This window comes from Lycorma delicatula, chromosome 12 (assembly GCF_047948215.1).
Source record: "Lycorma delicatula isolate Av1 chromosome 12, ASM4794821v1, whole genome shotgun sequence".
In the NCBI taxonomy this organism is placed as follows: Eukaryota; Metazoa; Arthropoda; class Insecta; order Hemiptera; family Fulgoridae; genus Lycorma; species Lycorma delicatula.
The window spans coordinates 19,978,286-19,999,726 of NC_134466.1; the positions used below are offsets into that span (position 1 = coordinate 19,978,286).

General features: G+C 29.9%; 1 protein-coding gene across 1 annotated transcript in view; it reads right to left on the minus strand.

The window, feature by feature from the left end:
* Positions 1 to 21,441, minus strand: part of LOC142333433 (uncharacterized) — a 71,330-nt gene that overhangs the window by 37,759 nt on the left and 12,130 nt on the right. Inside the window, exons 4-9 of the mRNA XM_075380526.1 lie at positions 20,273 to 20,320; positions 18,550 to 18,588; positions 15,067 to 15,087; positions 10,270 to 10,368; positions 5,897 to 5,920; positions 2,842 to 2,883 (exon numbers count right to left, since the gene is read on the minus strand). Coding sequence (XP_075236641.1) covers positions 2,842 to 2,883; positions 5,897 to 5,920; positions 10,270 to 10,368; positions 15,067 to 15,087; positions 18,550 to 18,588; positions 20,273 to 20,320 — 273 coding nt within the window. The remainder of the gene's footprint in view (positions 1 to 2,841; positions 2,884 to 5,896; positions 5,921 to 10,269; positions 10,369 to 15,066; positions 15,088 to 18,549; positions 18,589 to 20,272; positions 20,321 to 21,441) is intronic.

Consider the following 21,441-nt stretch of genomic DNA (forward strand, 5'->3'; position numbering starts at 1 on the left):
ATATAAATAATTATTAAAACTGATGTATAATCAATAATTTTATTATATACATTCAAAATTTATCTGTACGTAAAAAAATACGTTAAATGAAAACAACTCTTACAATCTGTTTAATAACAGCTAGGCCTGGCTAAGAATTCAATATAAAATACTTTAATTTTAGTTTCTATGTATAACACAGAAACCAATCGGTTTTTTCATTGAAGAAATTAGTGAAATAGGATAAACAAGAAAATCATTTATTTTTTTAAAAAAAGATAAATTATTTTTTAAAATGCGTAACTATTATCATTATAAGAAATCGATTATCATATATCTCTATCATGTAGCAATTCAACATTTAAACTATGAACTTCTGAAGCATTAACTAGAACAGATTTTTGAATTTCCAGTAACTCACTGAACATACACACAAGGATGACTGAGAATATTTGGAAATAAATTATAAAAAAGTATTCTGGCTCGCTTTGTCATATCAAAAAGTTTATGTTTTTAAATAATCTACATTGTCAACCCTTATGGACAGAACAATAGTAAATAGTAACTCAGATATATCTGCATATTCTAAAGCACGTCTGGAAATATCGACTTTAATATGCCTTTTTCACACGCAATACTGTAAGATAGAGCTTACATTATTCATTTCTTTGAAGGATATTAAAAATCTGACTGATCAGTTACTGTAGTGTATTTTATGTTAAAGTTTAGATTGAATGGTTTCAGTTCAATTACTGGCCAGGTTATGGCACTTTTTCGTGTTATATTTTTCTTTAAATATATATGAAATATCAACAACCTATGATTAGGTATGATAAAACAATAATTACGTGTTGAAAATCATAAATGCTTTCTATATTTATTGTTCCGAAGGCAAGATGGAATCCCAGTAAACAGAAAATGTATAACAATTTTACCTGTGCAGACTGCTACATCAATACCAACATTCCAGAAGAAATAACAAATAAGACAAATCATGATCATCGTTAACAATGTTAAAATTCCATAATTTTTGTATGTAAAATCCTGTCAAATGTCTTCCAGTAATCAATACAGCAAGTATAAAAACTAAATCCGACACCAGTAAAGTGCTGAATTAACACCTGAAATGAAAACAGCATCTACCTGATTATAATTTTTAAATTTGTATATCCTCCTAAAGATTTTCTTACCTTCTTGGTAATGTTCATGTGGCTATTAATGGCTATCTTCATAAACTACTTGGTTTGACCTCAGTCAAAGAGCACTATCTAGCCACCACAAATTCACAGAAGCGATAAATATTTATACAAAAAAATTAAAAGGTGAAATAATTTTAATATAATAAGGAATCGGCCAAAATAAAAAAAAAAAATCTGTTACGCTTGTTAAGACTCAGGGTTATTAAATGACTTATTTAATTTTTAAGTATTCTTATAAATGTTCACTTTTTGGTGCTCCTGTTTAAATGTTGGAACTTTAATTTTTATTTATTATGTGACTTTTAAATTTAAAGATCTTCGGCTTCAGTCAGATTTACTCGGCTCTTTACACATCACTCGGCTTCTTTCGGACGCACTCGGCTCCTGATAATCAGCGGCCCCACCAACATTAAATAAGCAAGCTCTTCACTGCATTAGTTCAGTCCTACGCTAGTTCAGTTCCAGCTCAGCCTCAGTTCAGTTCCAGTTCTCTTCCAGTCATTTTACTTACAGAAATATTACAATTACAATGAAACAGTTATAATTAATATTATATTTCAATCATATACAAAAAATTAATATTTTATATATATATATATTTTTATACATACAAATAATATTACAATTACAATAAACTATTTATAATAACAAGAAATCAAGATTTAAATTATTAAAAGAATCAGCGCCAATTTTTCAACAATGTTAAACGATTTATTTATTTCACATGTAATTTTGCAAAATCGATGGTACAGTGATTTATTATGAAAATAAATGCTTTGATAAATGTAGGGTGCTGGAGTACCATTTCAGATTTCAAAGGTATTTCTAATGATGGTACTGAAAATTTTATGCTTTGTTTAAATAAATTTGAAATGAACAAATTAAAAATAATTCGTTAAATGATGAATGCCATCCATACAAATAGTTTTTTTTTTTATATGGGAAAATATGTTTCTCAAAACTTCTGTAGTAATATGCAAAGGAAGAGACAAATTCATAGACTCCGTATAAAGCCACTAGAATGAAATACCGATGTACGTACTATTTTTCCGCAATATCAAAACGTGAATATCCAGTGGTAACCTCCGAGCACATCTCAATCACAGGAAGCAAAAACCAGATCTTTACCTAGTAAAATAATGCGAATGTACTTTGGGATTCTTTTTGGCGAGGGATACTCTATCAAATTTCCCTTACAGAACAAAAAACAATCATCACTAAGTATTACGCCATTGTCTTACAAGATGAAGGGAAGCCTGGAAGGTCTTGTTCCAAGAGGATTATGTTCATATTACATTTCTGCCTTAATTTGAAACACTGTAAGAACTCAATTAGTATGTGCTACCCGCCCTCTACTCGACGTAGAGATAGTTCCATCAATTTATCATCTTTTTGGTCGACTTAAGAAATTGTGAAAAGTGAAGAAATTCGATTCTAATAAGACGCTATCGAAATGTTTAAGGGCAAGTTGAATTTGTCAGTTCTGAGAAATAAAAAGAAAGTTTCACTTCCTGAGAATTGAAATTTATGAATCGCAGTAGTGGGAGATCGTACAGAAATTAGTAAGCAAGTTACTTGACTGAATTCCGTAAATTAAATTCTTGTTCGTATTTCAACCTCTTCGTTCATCATATTGTTAAAAAATATAATGAAACTTACTCACGTTTCAGTAATATCGATTCCTGATACTATCGAATCTGCCTCACTGAAAGAAAGTGTAAATTTATTAAAATATAATTTCAAAGTAATTTATAAATAATTTTAAACACATAATACAAAAATCGGTGGTTATTTTATGAAATATTAAATTATATTTTCTTTAAATGATGGGGTGATACAAGTTTTGTATCCGCTGCTTTTCTGTACAACATAAAATATAGATTTTAAAATAACGAAAATTGTTATAGAAATTTTTTCTCTATACTGCCGAAACTTTCTCAACGAAGTCATACTGTTTTTTAAAAGGAACAGTTGTGAAAATTCCAAATTGGAAAAAAGTTTTCAATAGGAATGAGAACGGTCCGAGAAGGTGGTGGATATCAAAATAAGGGGTTCGAAATCACTCGGAAATGTACCAACAAATCTGACAAGATGTTCGTCTGCTGTCAATTAATGTGATTTTGAACTTTAATGACGTTTAGTGTGTTATTCTATAAAATTTATGATGTCTGGATTTAATTATCTGGGTAATACTGTGGATGATTACGTTCGCATAAGAGAAAGTTATTTTGGATACGACTCAATTTTTAGGTAAGCACGTTGTTAAAGTAGTTTATAATTTACACATAAATATTCTTACCAATAATAAGAACTTAAATAAAATTATTTAACGGTCATATAATTTTAAAACATTTAAAAAATATATTTTTAATAGTAACTAACCTAACTCTTGATATGCGTTTTTATTTTAGTTTAGACGGCTTACAAAGTCATAAACAAATGCGATGGGTCGTGCATCTTTGTCAAAAATAATCTAAATTTCATATCGTTTCATGTGAGTTGTTATTGGAATGTAGCGAATTAAGCATTAAAATAATATCTGATAATTGTGATTGGTTACAACCGATTGTGATTTACATATCGCATTTCGAATGTGACGTAAACTCATTTCTCGATTGTTTAGATAATTACATCAGCGACGTAATGAGGAATACGAGGTTAATATGGTTGGCGATATTAACATTCATATTAAGTTAACGACCCTTTAATTTATGAATATATAAAAGTTATGAGCAAAATTGTGTTACAATTCTCCATTATGGTTATACGATTTTTAATGGAAATATTATAATACTTTACAGAAAAATATTAGTAGACATTTAGGAAAATAATTTAATTACGAAATATTTTTAAAACTACTACAACTAGTGGCTTCTCCAATCGATTTCCCCATAGGGTATGGCAGTAATCAAAATATAGAATATAATGTTAATAGACTTAACGGTAAAAAATATATTATAACACTATTACAACATTTTTCGATTCAAGAAAATTGTGATAATTTGCGTTGTCGTAAAGATGATTCGGTGGATAAATTATTGGCTATTTTATTCATATTATCAAATTACATTGAACTTTGGAGACGGCCGCTAATGCAACCCATGAACACGACCCTTAGAATCCTGAATTATATAAGGTTTAATTAATTAAAATATTGTCGGGAACAGAATATTTTGTAAACTAAAATGGGACGTTTCAATACTATTTTTAAAAAGTGAATATAAATATTAAAATAATAATAATCAATAAAAGAAAAGGAATAAAATTAGACATAACCCGTGAAAACCTAAAAACGAAAACCGGAAACTATGAGAAATTAAATAATAAAGAAACAAGATTCCTATCCAAACCCAAGAAAACAATAAGCCGGGTGTACTCTGTACAAGAAAGGGCATGAAGATCTGAAACCCTTAGAAATTACTGGCAAAAAAAACCTGAAAAACAACAAATCAGCAAGAAAAGAAAGAACCTGCCAAAAAAAAAATGAACTAAAGTGATCCATTATGATCTTAAAATTAAAAAAAAAAAAAAAAAAAAGAAAAGGAAATTTGAAACTAATAAAAGTGGTAATAAGGACTTCATTATGTACTACATCATAATAAGAACTACATCCAGTTGTTGCCACGGTGATCGACGAAGATCGTTACGTAACAGTGAGAAAAATCGAAAATATAACCGGAATGAATAAAAATATATTTCAGTCGATTTCGTTTGAAGAACCCTTCGCCGTTCACCATAAAGTCCTGATTTGCGCCCTCCGGATTTCGATTCTTTCCTAAACTGAAAGAACGTTTTAGGTTCCTAGCTGAACGTTTTAGAGTTTGAAAAGTTATAGGCTTCCGCAATCCAGGAAACTCGACACTTCCACAAAGGTTCTTCTCCTGAGAGAAACCCAAAAGATGCTAAACAGTTGGCTAGCATGCATTTACACTTGAGGGAATTACATCGAAGAGCTGAAAATTTGATTTCCATTTAAAATGATCCTCAAAATGGTCTATGTTAAAGTTGTTTTAACAATCTTCTTTTATACTCAAATATTTTATAAATTTTGGAATAATATGTACCAACTTACTCAAAACATAATCTACAACAAACTGTAAGAAAATGTGTTGTTTGAAGAATATATTTTCTCTCAGACAAAAAGATTTGTACTCGTATAAACGGTTTGTTTTTTTTAATATTTTCGAATTAAAATTTTTAAAGTCCTTAAAAATAGAAGTTTCTGTAATATATTAGTACAGACAATAGTGCTTGTTCTCTATTTACTCTACTGAAATGCAGGCCACATTCAAGAAAACATAAACAAGTAAATAACTGGCAGAATATTCGATTGTATTAAATTCGATCGTATCAGATTGTACTACAACATTTTATATTCAAAATAAATTTTGTTAAAATACTTGAATATTTGTAAGTTTATATTCTAAATAAAAATTTCCTGATTAAAAAATATATATAATATTCATCAGTGTAATTACGTTAAACAAAGACTCTATTGTGATAAAGACTTTCTGAAGTTGCAGCTGGAGATGTGAACATAAGTCTATTGTACACTTGTGCTAATTTTAGGGTTAAATACTCGTATATTGGTATAGAAAAAGAAAAAAATATGAAAATAAAGAGGTTTTAGATGAACTATGTAAAAAACAAGGCATTTTGCAATCCATAATTCCAGTAAATAGAATCTATTAATTCAATGTTACTTTTTTATTACTTACGTATTTATTATTCCTTTTTTGATTCTGAAAAAAATATATTAGCTTTAATTAGTATAATATTATTGGAATTCGTAAACTTATTTTTGTATTAACTAATATTTTCTTTCTGTTTTTGTTCCGCACACTGATGACTCGGTATTAAATATAGGTTGGAAAATATAACATAAATGATTATTTTAAGAGAGGTATAAGAATCCTCTGTCGATGACTATTCTAAGCGAAAAGAGGTTCGTGTCAGTAATGTGACAAAAACATTATTTTATTGATCGCCTAATTTATTTTAAAGATTACGAAGGACTTATGATTTTTAATTACTAAATTATGCCGAATGAGTTTTTCGATAGCTGCATGCGTATCTATAAAATTACATAACTTGTTATCGTATTTTTATGATATTATAAGCTGGTGGATCATGTCAGTGTTGCATCATTTGTATAAATTATGAGGCTCGGCTGTCAATTTTTCACACTAGCTAGTATGTAAAGTTGATAACTAAAATCCTCCTCTTCAATAATGCGATAATGCGTTGAAATCCGTTTACCGGTTTGTTTTCAGTTGCAGTTAAAATGAGTTCCAGTACGCCAATATGTCAACACGGTTAAAACACCGCGCAGTGATCCAATTTTTAACAGCAGAAAATGTGAATCCTATGAATATTTTATATCGTTTAAAAGCTGTTTACGGTTGTGAAACTGTTGACTGAAGTACTGTGCATTTGTGAGCGTTGAAATTTAGTGAATATGAAGCTGGTAAAGCGACAATTGAAGATGCACCTCGGAGCGGACGTCCTGTTTCTGTGACTGGTACAGTTCACAGAAACATCGAAGGGAGGACGACGATTACCGGTCACTTCAAAGTGACCGGCGAATCACCCAGAAAGAATATCTAAAGAATGAGTAAGCCGTATTATTGAACAATTGGGTTACCGTAAAATCTGTGCACGATGGGTACCGCGCAAACTCTCTCATGGCTCTCCATAAGCTGAGGTTTGAGCCTACTTTGCATCCGCTATCCTCGCTGGATATGGCTCCGTGCGACTTCCCCTTCTTCCATCACTTCAAGAGGGATCTGAAAGATAATCATTACATCACCGACGATGTGGTGAAGGAAGCTATGGCCACTTCGATCCTAGAAAGACCGCCAGAATTTTCCAGTGAAGGAATGCTTGTCACACGTTGGGAAACGTGTATCATTGTAAACAGAGATTACATTGAAAATAAATACAACATTTTGCAACTAAGGTATTGTTCTTTTATTCATTTTTTATTTTATTCCAATGCTATGCATATCTGTGCAAAATTTATCAGCAGAGCCTCGTATTACTTATTTCTTTTTATCATTCGTACTTTAATACAAAATAATGCGAATTTAGTATTGAAATCGCCAGAACTAAGATTTAAATTTTACAATCTTGGGACGATAACTCCTGATTCTGTCTTCGCCTCTTATTTACTATATGAGGTATCATAAAGAAAAAAAGGCAGTGATGTGTGAGACGCTGTCTCATTTCTGTGGTTCGATATCTCTCGTAGATTTAAACAGCGTACTGTATACAATTGAATAAACCATCCATGTAGTATGCCAATGACAAGACACCAGTGACGTAGTTACTTTTAGCCGTAGGTTTACGAATTTTTTGGTACCGATAAGTTATGATGTAAACGAAATTTATTAACTCTAATTCTAATTCTCGTATAAAAGTTATTATGTCCGAGGTAATTGGTAAGATTTTTCTCCTTTATACATTTCTCCTATATACATAACCTTTTCCATAAACAATATCGATGTAATAATTTATTGTTAATTTTCATTTACTCAAGCAATATTATTTTGCTCTCCGTTTATTTCCATTCAAATGAGAGATTCTAACCCATTACAAACTGCACTTTTAAATAATATCATGCTTAAATAATACGTACATAAAATTACTGTATACACAAAGTTTAATCACCCGAAGAATATTCTAGCGTCCGCTGGAATAATTTGGATTTATATTTTTAAATATGGAGCCGAGATGAAAATTAATTTGCAAATTCTGAAGAATTTGGTAATTATTTTGATAGCTATTGGCTTTTGTTATTTTGATCGCTATTAGATTTGTCTCTTAATTCATTATTCGCATTGTCGTTTATATATAAAGTGTTAATAAAAATTGATCTGAAGTGCAAATGAAAACGTATGTCTGCAAAATATTAAACTTGTGACCTAGTTTGATTGCAATTTTTTTCCACTTTAATTTATATTTTATATTAAAATCTATGGATGTATGCGGCGGGCTAAAAAATCAGTATCTTTTGTAATAGGCACGAATATTTTGCATTTGATATATTCAAGTGTTATTCAATTCATTTATACATACATAACTAAGTTGATTATATTGGTGTTTACCTACAGGAAACCAAAAGCTGTTTTTCTTGGTGTTGGTGAAAAATAATAGGAGTCTGCTGAAATTCATGATGAATTCCGTCTGAGAATTCTTATTGTCTACCAGTTAACATCTACAAAAGCTGAAGTAAAATTTGAAAATATTGGCATAAAACTAGCTACAAGATTATTTATCTTGTTTGCAGCAAGATGGGGATCCTCCTCATTATGTTCTTAGTAAAATTTTATCTCGATAAAACATTTCCTGAACGGACAAGTCGCTAAGGAACAACGTGTTGATGTTATTTAACATCAACCTTGCAAATATTCAACCTGCGAAATTGTTAACCACATGGTTTTTTCAAATGTAATTGAACCGAACAACCGCAAACAGTAGATTTTACAAAATTGGACAAAACTTTTTATTAGAAAATGTAAAACTCAGCGGTTAAATGTTGCCACGAATTAATAAAAGTAAAATTACAACACAATGAATAAAACAATAATATTAATTATCACGGAGATCGTTAGAACTTCGTCGGTAAGAGGCGACGACGGCAACGAACTACGTTTAGGTCATGTTTAGACCTAACCTAGCAGTGAAATGAAAACGGGGGAAAAAATAAAAAAAATAAGCGGGAAAACATTATATTTCAGTTCAATTAGATTAGTAATAAACAATACTTTAAAAAAATACCTAGAAGTTTGTTAGATAGCGTACTGGAAATAATAAAATTTAAAAGAAAAAATACTACAACTTGTTTTAATAGTAAATGCTGTTACGTAAAAGAATGTACTGAACATAAAACAATTTGTTTAATTCTCACAACTTCTTTAAAAAAATTAAAAATATTAGTTTACTAGAGATATGTTAGTGTTATTAAAAAAGGAATAAATGAAACAGAAATAAATTCGACTGGTAAAATCGAGTTTAACGATAAAAATTGAGGGTTACACTTACAAAGTAATAGGTGCAATCTTACATCACGGATTTTTAATTCGTAAAGGTCATTCATTATACTAGTTTTATTAAAAAAGAAAAAAATATGGTACGAAGTACATGAATGGCTGTTAAAAAAAAAAAAAAAATCGCCGTGAAATTCAATTTGTTGTAAGACAACAAATTTTAATAATAAATCCATAATAACAATCAGTAATTCATAAAAAAAAATAATAAAAAATAAAAGCATAATCTAACAAAAAGCAGTGATATCAAAATAATTACAATGGAATTTTAAACCGTACGGTAAGATTCTCCCAGATATCATTTCTTCCGCTAAAAAAAAAAATATTTCTGTAATATAAATAAAACTATTTTTAACAAAACGATACTGATATCAAAAAAAGGCAAGACGCTACATTTTATTATATCTGTTATTAATTAAAAATTTTCTTTAACGAAATACATGTTAAATATATGTAATGTACAATAATAGATAATAAAGAATGTTCCATATAATAAGCAAAAGAGAAAAATTTGTTACAAAACTCTTACCGGCCCGATTTCATTTACATGTAATACATATCACATTCACAAAAATAATACAATTCTTATGATTATTCGTTGTTTAATAAATGAAATCGGTCCGGGAAGAGTATTGTTACAAATTGTTATTTTCTTTGCTTATTACGTGGAACGCTTAAACATTGTTTACTGTCTATTATTGTATATTACATATATTTATGTTTTTTTTTTTTTTTAATTCTAAACTAATGACAGATATAATATAATGTAGTGTCTTACCTTTTCTGACAACAGTATCGTTTTTTTAGAAACAGTTTTATTTATATTACAGAAATTTTTGTTTTTTGAGCGGAAGAAATGATATCTGCGAGACTCTTACCGTAAGGTTTACAATTTCATTGTAATTTTTTTGGATGTAAGGTATCGGTATTTGCTTTGTTTAAATTTTATATACCAATTTTTTTTCTTTCTAGTGGTGGGAAGACTCACTTTTGAGTCCACCCGTATATTTATGATATTTATTGCAAAAATAATATTTTCTTACATAATTGTATCCGGGATTGCGTCAAGAAGCTGAAGAAGTGTCGGTAATATTTGTTTTTCTTTATCACCGTGACTTTCCTGATCAATCATTAACATAGTTCTAAAATAAAAATGAACACAAAGGAAATTATTAAAAAAATTATTATGTTCAATTTTTTTCATTATAGAGTAAAATTACAAGAAAAGTTGTGTTATTAACTTTTTTTCCTAATCTATACAAGTAATGCAATAAGCAAATTTGCTGATATTTTATAATATTCTAGCGATATTTTTTCTTAGGTTTCGTAATATAATAAATCAAAATGATAAGAAATATTTAAAAAAAAATATGTTAATAAGAGAAATTAAATAATTGATTATGCATTTGTACTCTTATTATTAATAATAATTAAAATTTGTTGAAAAGTTTAATTAAAATTGAAATAATGTTTTTTAACTGACGATAGAAATTTTGAGATTTTCCCAAAATTTGTGTCATCACTGGTTGCAAATAGATCGTCCAATTGTAGCAGTTATAGGAAAGTTAAGTTTTATAATACCCTTTCTATTCTATTTTTTAATTTGATATGCACTTCTTCCTTCATTTTCTTTCCAGCCACCAAGCAGTTCAATTCTCTACTTTGAGAATTTAAGGCAAAATAAGTGTTTTAACATTTTTTTTTAATATTATAAATTTATAACAAGTAATTGTAAAATCTCAATAGAAATAAAAATGTAATTAATGAAATTATACAAAAAAAAAACCAATTAATTTGACTGATATTTAAAAATTAAAGCAGGGTGTTTATAAAGTCTTTCCATGATTACAAAAATTTATTACAAAAAAAGCTATTAGAGTTACAGCTGTGCGGTTTGCGGAAAAAAGGAAAAATTATCAAGGTTTTTTACCATGTCAATAAAGTACAATATATACGCCTTTCGTCGCTCGTAGAATGCCCAGCCGATAAACAATTTCACGCTATGTCTTGGTCAACATTTCTTCGGTAACCCTAGCAACAGCTTCAGTTATTCTCCTTCTCAATGTGTCCAGATCATGTGTAGGTATCGCATAGACTCGGTCGGGGTTATGTGTTGCGGCATATCCTGGTAAATGTTAGCTGTTATTGATTGTTCGATGAAAAAGAAGGGACTAATGATTCTGTTGTGCATCAAACCGCACCACACACTCACTGTAAGAGAATCTCTACTTTTTTCCCTGGTAAAGTATAGATTTTCTGAACCCTTATTCTTAAATTATGCCTGTTTACTTTTTCTGAGGAGTGGAAAGTAGCCCCGTCTGAAAAACATAACGGATGGCCGCCCTGTTCGCGGAAGTTCAACTACACTTATACTTTCCTTAAACTTTGCATGCGACGCAACGATATTCTTACTATCAGGTGCTAGTCGTCCGTATTCCCTTCTAAAATTTTGCTGCACAGTAATTGGTGATTTCGACTCGTGATATACATTGCTTTTTCTCCTGGATCGACGCCATCTTATAAAAAATAAATCACAGGGCTCTCTACTCTTCCTCTTCCTGAAACAAACCTATATAAAAAAAAATCGATAAGTTTTGGTTTCTTTTGCCATAACCGGTATAACTATAACTGTAATATATTTTTGTAATCACGGAAAGACTTTAAGGCATTATATATATATATATATATATATAAGTTAAGAGTATGATATTTACTAGATATAAGCGTTAATAATAGAATGTGTTCCTAGTAATCACTTATTAGTAATCATTTGTTTCTAAGAATTATTATTGTATTAAACCTTGGTCTTTATGAAATACTTCTAGTTAGTCTGTTTCTAGAACTCAACAAGACAACATTTAAGTTTATTAAATCAGCAGTAGCAGGTTACGGTAAACGTTTTAAACTAAGGGAATATTAAATGGTTTAATTAATAATTATAATTAAAAGGATAATAACTGTAAATGTATTAAAATCGTTTTTTAAAAACATATTTCGTTAAGTAAGAAACTTGTATATATATATATATATATATTAATAACTATTTTTTTTTTTTTTTTTATTATTTTACCTTCATGCTAAAATTGCTTTTTACACCACATTTTGTCACATTTTACTGTCTTATTCAGCTTATTTTTAGCTATATTTTTAAGGGGGTAACAAGTCCTAATCTCCAAGCTAAATTGTTATAGAGATATAAATCAGGATACGCCCTTTCTTAAGTTACGTATATTTTTTTTTATTTTTGTGAAAAAATAGGCCAATCTTGATAATAGCCGTTATTTTGTACAAAAATAACTTTTTGAAAAAGGAAACATTGAAAGATAGGCCGTTATAAACATATTTTTAAAGGACAAATTTTAGTTTAGTCTTACATATTACATTTGATTCCTTATATATTTAATTTGTAAAAAGATCAATATGATTTGATAACGTGCTTTAATAAGGGAATTTTTGTGAATTATTTCACACCAGACTGGGATGGATTGTATGAAACAAGTCTACACAACAGTATGATCAACCGTGTAAATTTTGCTCATTTATTAGTTTTGGTCCAGCGACTGATGGATCTTGGGCCTGTCAAGGAATTTTCCAGTCAAATAAACATCTAATGTGACTGCACTACTCTTGGGAGCAGTAATTAAGATGTCAATCTATCACCTATAATTGTAAGTGTTACAGTAGTAAAATTATAGTATCACCTATAATTGTAAGTGTAAGAATGCGTGATGGTGCGTATTGGTAAAATATTTCATTCGGTCTTACCAGAGTATCTACCCTCCAGAATATTTTATATTTTAACATAGTAGAGATTTTAAGTTTATCAAAATAAAATTATCGCTAACTAGTATTATAATGAGTTAAGTCCTCAGAAACAGGATCCGGGTTATCAATAGGGACCCAGAGAATATGTAGCGAGAGAAATGCAAGTTAACTGATAACCCATAACCGCGGACTCAGCTATCTGAACTTCAGTGGACAGTAAGTAGTTGGTGAAACTGGACTAAAATGAGAATTGTAGCCTCATTACATAATATCGACAGCTTTTCAGAACAATGAAATGTAAATGAGCTGTTTTACATGTTTATCCATATGCACTAAATACGTAGAAAACTGCTCTATATTTTGATTTGACTTGTATTTTTTGTACATACTATTTTGTTGCCCTGTAGCACACAATGTCTGATCGACTTATGCTTGTTTCCGTATAACTTACTGAGTTTACTTACAACTTTAAACCTGGTTTGGTTTTTTTTATGAAATCAAAGAGATGAGAAAAAAATCCCATTCGGCACGCCGCAAGTCGGAGGTATATTTCACCGGCTTAAGTAAGTGATAAAAAAGATTTCCACCTTAAAGTTAAGAAAACCCTAAAATTTACTCAAGACGACAACGGTTGCAAATGAAAAAGTTTCACATTTAGATTACAAGTCCCGTCTTCTTACAATTCCAGCAACATTTTTGTCATCCCTTGCTGTAAGTGTTGGTCAAATCAAAAATTGTTTCAGACTAAAGTTTTAGGTAATATTTAGAGGACTAACGACCACTTTCAACCGATTCGATACTGTACCTATTAAGGGAGGTATGATTTTTTTTTGTCTTCGAAACCCAATGTTTTTCTACAGTCTATTTACCATAGACTGTTAGTAAAAGTTGACAATTCTGTAATGAAATCACTCAAAAGTATGATTTTAAAATGATTTTTATGAACTTGGTACAAAGGTTTGTAAACTACAAGCGATTTATACGAGAAACCAGATTAAGTTGTACAAAGAAAAGTTTTTGAGTGTTGAGGAAGTTGGAACTAAGACAGTGGGCATACGAGAAGTTGTGGAAAAACTGTCTTTAGTTGGTGGGCAGGGATTCAGAAAATGCAACTGAGTGAAAAAGTGTACGACGAACAGATGTTTGTGCAAATCTGCAAAATTACTTTGTAATTTTAAATGCCATAATAGTCAACCTTGCTGCAATAAATAATAAAGTATGAATTTCACAATTTCGTACAATTGGAACACTAAGTTATACAAAATTTTTTATTCAAAAAGTAATTAATATTAAGAGCAAATGTTTCTTACATACGAGTTATTATCTAGTACTTGAGATGGGCATTATTTTAAGTTATAGAGTTTTTTTTGTAATTTGTAATCTCGAAAGGATTCATTTAATTATAACAAAGGACATATTGCTATTTACCATTGCAGAAGTTTGCTGAAAATTATTCATTCCGAATATTAATATATATGAATTAATTACTTGTAAAGTTTCTGAAATGTCTAAGTATTAAAAGTTTTTTGCAAACTTTTGAAAAAACCTGTTTCATTTTTCATTCGCAGTGCACTGAAATTCCGAAATTGGGAAGAGCATTTTTAAATTAATACTTTTGAGTGATTTCATTACAGAATTGTCAACTTTTACCAGCAGTCTACGGTAAATGTCAATAATGACCAAAACTATTTGTTAAAAGTCCAAAAAAAAGTGTTTTCAAGATTTTTTCGGACTTTTACCAAGTGACTTGGTAAATGTTAGAATTTACCTGTAAAACATAAGATTTACCGGTATTAGGGGTTTTACCGTAACATATATATATGTAAATTTTTGAACTGACGGTGATTTTCGGGGATGTCTAGGTGATGTGAAACACAAAGATAAATTGAAATTTTTCGGAAGTTGAATCATGGTACTCATTATAATAGGTAGCTTTTTTATGTGTCTACCTAAATACTAATCTTTTGTAAATTACAGAATGGACAAATTTATTAAATAACAAATGATATAATATTTGTAAACCTAAGGAGTTTTTAAGGTCTACATTTAGAAAAATAAATGTTATCGGTACTTACAAATAATTCGTATAATATTTGCTGCAAAACAAATAAAATATATAAAAACAAATACCTGACAAAAATAAATACATAAAATAATTTGATGCAAGCTTCAATAATAATGAATAACATAAAAAAACTTACAGATCAAAAACTACGACTATGTCTATAATTAATATGTTCTGAAAATCCTCTTGTTTAATTGCACTCTTTTTTTTTTTTAATAAAAAATTAATGTACTTATGTTCACACTAATACACGAATACAATAATTTGGGATCTTTTGCATCACCGCTGTCACAAACTCATAGGAATGAAAGTATCATATAGTTACAATCTACATACTTTTAATACTTTTAATACTACAAGTATTAAATTATGGAGATTTTGTCATTAAATGACATTGCGGCAAATTAAATGACATAGTGATTGACTGTTTAAGGGATAATTTATTTTCCCAGTGGAAAGATCTAAACAATAAGTTTAGGTTAGTTGTCAACGTTACCATTAACAGATCAATTAACGATAATTCCATTCAATCTTAGATTTGCCAACGCATAAAGTAACGGTATAAGGTAATGCGAGATGTGTACTCGTATATGTCAAAACCATTTATTCTAATTGAAATATTTCATCCAATCTCTTCAAAGGTTGTCTATGGTTACACCACTCACAGATCCCTTCACCATATTTAAGTTATTTGCTTTTTTACTATTAACTCGTTTGACTATTCAAGTGGTTACATCTTTAAATACTCACATCGATGAAATTAAATTGTACTCTGATTTTCAGGATTGCAATTTATTGAATTCACATTGAATTATGAAGATTAAATATATTAGATGCTAATAGAATTTTAAAAATCCAACACTTTAACTCTTAATCCCACATGGCATCACATCAATTCACCTGATAATCCTGCTGATATCCTGTCTCGAGGTTGTTTCTTGTAAAGCTTCAAAAATTTAATTTATGGTGGCACCGATCTTTTTGTCTTTTTTTCTCTAATAAATTTACTTCTTCACCTGAGTGATTGATTGAAGAACGTAAAGGGATTAAATTCTCGTTTGCTTCTATGTTACTCAGAAATATTACTGAACATTTTTCATCTTTATTTAGATTAATTCGTACCTATGTACGATTATCGCAGTTAAAATATTATACTTCGGAATTCAATGTGGAAACAGATTTCAAAACAAAGTAGATTACTCTCTCTCGATCCATTCGTAGTTTTATCAGGCATGCTTCGTGTAGGGGGTCGCCTTCAAAATTCAAGCTATCTTCAAATAATAAACATAAATTTATCTTGCATCCTAATGCACGTTTACCAAGATTTACAGTCCAAAGTGGATATTTGTAATTTTTTCATGCCTTCATTCAATTACTTCAAAATTCTTGACGTTAAAAATTCTGGATTGTCAATGGTAAGATCGTTATACGATTTATTATTCAAAAATGTATAAAGTGCATTTGTTCCAGTGCTAAAAAGATTAGATCAGCAATTCGCAATTATCGAATTAATTTATCTAAACCGTTCTTTTTTGCGCTGTCGATTATAATGGTGAATTAATAATTCGGTGGACAGAGATCAAAAGCCGTACCAAAAACTTATTCATGGCTATTCATATGACTTTCAACTAAGCCTGTACATTTAGAATTAATATCCAATTTAACATCGGAAGCATTCATAGCCGCATTAAAGCGGTTTCTTTGAAGTAGAGTATACCAAATCAAATATTTTTTGATAACAAAACTTTCAAGGCTGCAAACAATATATTCCGTGGATATTGTTCACAATATTTAAAGCAAAAGACTTCCAATCAAACCAGTACAATATTCATTCCTTTCCCATATCACAAGTTATAAATTGGAGGTTCATCCCTTCTTCATCACCGCATTTCGATGGCAGTGGGAAAGTGACGTAAAACGGGTTAAGTTTTATCATAAAACTTAGATTGTCACAGGACATCCTATTATTAATTTTTAAAAGTTATACACCGTAATTTACCAAATTTAAAATTATTTAAATTCACCCCCATTATATGCCGTATCTTCAGATTCGAGGAATCCACAACCATTACCACTTGGATACTTTCTTATTGAATCACCTTTCATCTCGATTCCTAACCCCGATTTCACTGAGATTTCTATTAATCGTTTAGACCGTTGGCAACTAACGCAAAAATTTACGCATTCCATTTGTAATTAATGGTCGAATGATTATTTAAATCAATTGCAACAACGTAACAAATTGAAAACTCCTAAGAGGAAGATCTGTAAAAGAGACGAATACACAAAATAAATTTATTACGAGTTTTAAAGAATCGAACGAATGCTTATATCCAATCTGTTTACTTAACCGAGGTGTACTTTTAAACACGTAAATTATTTATTCAAAATATTTATTTAATCATTTATTCGATGAATCTACTGGTTCAAGTGATTTGCTTCTTCGAGGAATCACCTTATTCTACGCACTTAATTAATTCAAGGTTTATTTGTTCAAAAAACTTATTAAATACAAGTTTCTATTTGTTTAATAATTTACGTGTTGAAAGTGCTTATTCTATTCAAGATTATCTATTCGAGTGTTATTTCTTCTTATTTAATTACACAAGCACCGCTGAACATTCATAAAAAAAGTCCGATTTTTAGGAGGGCACTACTTTCAGATCTGAAATTTCTTTTTTATCTTGTAAAGAGTCCTGTGTTCATAAAATTTCTTTTTTTTTATCGTGTTGTTCTTTGATTCATCAGTCTAGAACGGTTTACCAAACGATTCTCATGTCACGTCTTTTTAAGATTTTAAAAGTTAAACTATCTAAAATCTTGAACAATTATCAAATCTTTATTAGTAAAAATTTATATGGTGCATAGACTCTAAAATATTAAAATTAAAAAAATTATAAAACATTATAAACTAATTTAAATAAATTAGTCTAAACTATAAATATTTTGTTCGCTTCATTATTTTCTCCAACCGGCAACTCTTCACGATTCAATGACTAAGCACTTTAAAGTACACGGAAATAATTGAACAAGTACATTCAGTTGAATTATCTATTACCTTATACCTTCATAATATTGCACTACTATGAAGGTATATTTTTGGTTTTCCTTTTTTTTGACTAATACAAACAAAAAAAGTTGCAGTATATAACATAATAATTCATTTATAAATGAATATATATAAAAATACAACTAAAATACAAAAAACATAAACGAATAAGCCATAAACTTGATGAAAATTATGTATTGAATGTTCTTTGGATTTATTTGTATTCAAGTAAAAATTTTTAAAAGAAAAATATAAAAGGAAACAGAAAAGTAATAACAGCTGAAATGGACCTCAACTGTATTTATGAGATGAAAGAGAATGGGGAGAGAAGAAATGCAAAGAACCAGTTTCCTCCTATTAAAAGATATTTCGCTAAAGGAGAAATAAGCATCATATTATAAACTAGCCAATTTTAAAAAAAATTGTTTTTTAAAGACTACTTACTGTTTTTTTAATTTATCAAGTTTAGTTTCTCCAAAAATTCTGTAAATTATAGAAAAATAGCCATTTTAATAAGTTAATAAAAGAAATTTAAAAATAAAAACAAAATAAAATGCAGAAATCTCATTAATATTAAGTTAATATTTAGGCTCTGTTTTCATTGTTATTATTCTTCTTCTTTCCTCACAATAATAATAATTTATAAAACCTATTTTTAAGAATTTTTAATTCAACGTTCCTTCTTTTTTTTTTAAAGTTTCCATGATTTTTTCTGTTACCCGTTCAAATTATTTTAACTGTAAAAAAAATTTGAAATGTTTGCATTAAAACTTGATTGATCTTAGAGAACGTTACAAAAACTATATCCGTGAATACTATAGAATTATTTTTGTATCCTCACTTACCAGAAGAAAAAATGTAGCTGCATTTAAAATTTAAGCGGTTTTGTTTGATATATTTAAACCGTGTAAATCATGCGATTGCATAATATCAATAGCATTCATAATAAAAGAACAAAATATCATAAATGTGTCACCCAAAAATTCTATTGTATCTGGTAGCAGTACAATATCTGACCCAGAGCTGACATGCTTATGATGAAAATATAGTAGTTCTTATCGACATTAATAATAGGGTGAGATTTGTTATTTAAACAAGAATTACATGGCTAACATTTGAGTAAAATGAAGTGAACTACGATTTTATCAGTGTAAACTCCTGAGAGTCGATGCACGTGATTCAGTACTCAGGACGCTTATTGCCAGAAAAGGAGTTCTGTCTGGTGAAAGTTGACATGCCCTCACACAGTATCAATAAGTTGCTTGTTCAAGAACTCCTGAGATTATAATAATAATCTCCAGATTATAATAATAATAGTAATCTTCAGAGATACAATAATAATTTGGCCAGAGATTATAATAATATGGTATTAAAGCTGGATACTATGGATTGCAGGTAGCACCATCCCTTCTCCATCTTATGTAGTTTTTTCATGTAATTTCAGCATGTAAAGGCTAACATTTTCGTGAAAGGAAGCAAACTGTGAATGGAATGATTCTACTCTTGGAAATATTCCCCATTTCAGTGTATGCTTTAAAATCACGGCATACTATTGAAGAGTGACAGTTTTTAGTTCAAAAGGCAAGGTATCATATTCTCCATGAATTTCGAATGATTATCATTATTATTCAAAATAAAAATTTGGTTCATCCACATCTACGATGGATGGAAATGGCACTATTATTTTTTATTGCAAGCTATTATACAGACTTAATGACTTAACTCTATGCTTTTCTGCTGCAGAAATTATTGTGTTATAGTAAGAACAGTAATAGATATCTATTTTTTATGTTGAGGCTGCAAAAGCCAATGACCTTATTTATATATATTTTTTCTATTCTGCCATTACTTAATAGTTTTCAGAAATTTCCGTGATAATGATTTGTTGATATTTCTGAATAAGCTCTTCAAGTGATATAGTCACACACACACACACACACACACACACATATATATATATATATATCTTAAAGTTATTTCAGCATCAGAGCATGAAAGTTCTCATTGATATTTGAATCTTACTTCATCAGAAAATACCTTGGCCATTTAAAAAAAGACAACCAATAAAATTCCTATTAACTATTTTTTTAGAATAACAATTAAATATTAAAGGATAAACAATAATTACTTTAAAAAAGTGCAAATACAAGTTTAAGTATATCCTCACCTTGATATTTTAAATTCACGAAATACATGATATGTGTCCCTTAAATACCTATAAATAATTCACAATCATTATTAATAGAATTTTAATCCAATAACGTAATTATCAATAATTTACATTTAATATGGTTTTGAGTACAATTTAACATTCACTAAGGAAGTAATAAAGCAATCAGTAGACATCATTCAAGCATATAGAGTTTTATTAATGTGATCACATGCCTTGCAGGGCAACTGCTGGGGAGATTCAAATTTATTAAAATATTACGCTCTAAAGTTTTTTAGTTGTGATAAATTTTAAACAGTAATTAAAACAAAGCCATCAATCATCAATAAAAATTAGACTAAAGAGGTTTATTTGAAAATAAGATTTTGATATCGTACAAATAAACTAAAGCTACATCACAAGATTCATAAGAAATATGATACGGGAAAAAGTGGCGAAAGAGAGGGGGTAACGGACAGCCCCCTGGGGAGCTGCTATTTGTCGGTGCTTGTACGGGTGGGCAGTAGCTATTAGAAGCGGGTACTCCAGAGCCCCCGAGCACTAAAAGATCGCAGTTCTGGCGGAGACGCCCCCTCCTGGGCTGTCTCTTCTACATGCGAAGGCATAAAGACTGAGCTCCGACTTCTGGAGTAGGGGAACATCCCAAACCGCGTAGGGAAATGCATCCGCCTCGTGACCATTCGGTTTGCTCCCCCGCTCCCGACACTAAACGTGATTGGCTTTAACGGGAGTGAAGTGGAAGAACATCCCAACCCCGACACCCGCCTTGTGACGCTTCCGGTCGCCACACCACCACCTAACGTTCCTAGCCCTGATGGGCTTTATCGGAAGTCGTTTTCGTCTAAGTTTTTACATCTTATAGTAATAAGCCAGGTCTCGTTGAGATGTCACTGATGTAAATGCCTCGGTAGATATTTATATAAACTCTACTTTTGCCTTCGCTGCAGGCTTCATCTGGACATCTTGACGACCTACATCGTTGCACTCTGAACTAGCTAACCGAGTTCGCAGAAGCACGAACCGCACACCTAGTTCTACATTTTATAGAGCCAATTAGTTTGTAAATGTCTAATACATTTTGAGGGAAATGAATAATATCATACCACGAAAAATTTTGTTCGCAACAACGAAATTTATTCCTAGTTCCCTTAGTGAACTAAACATCA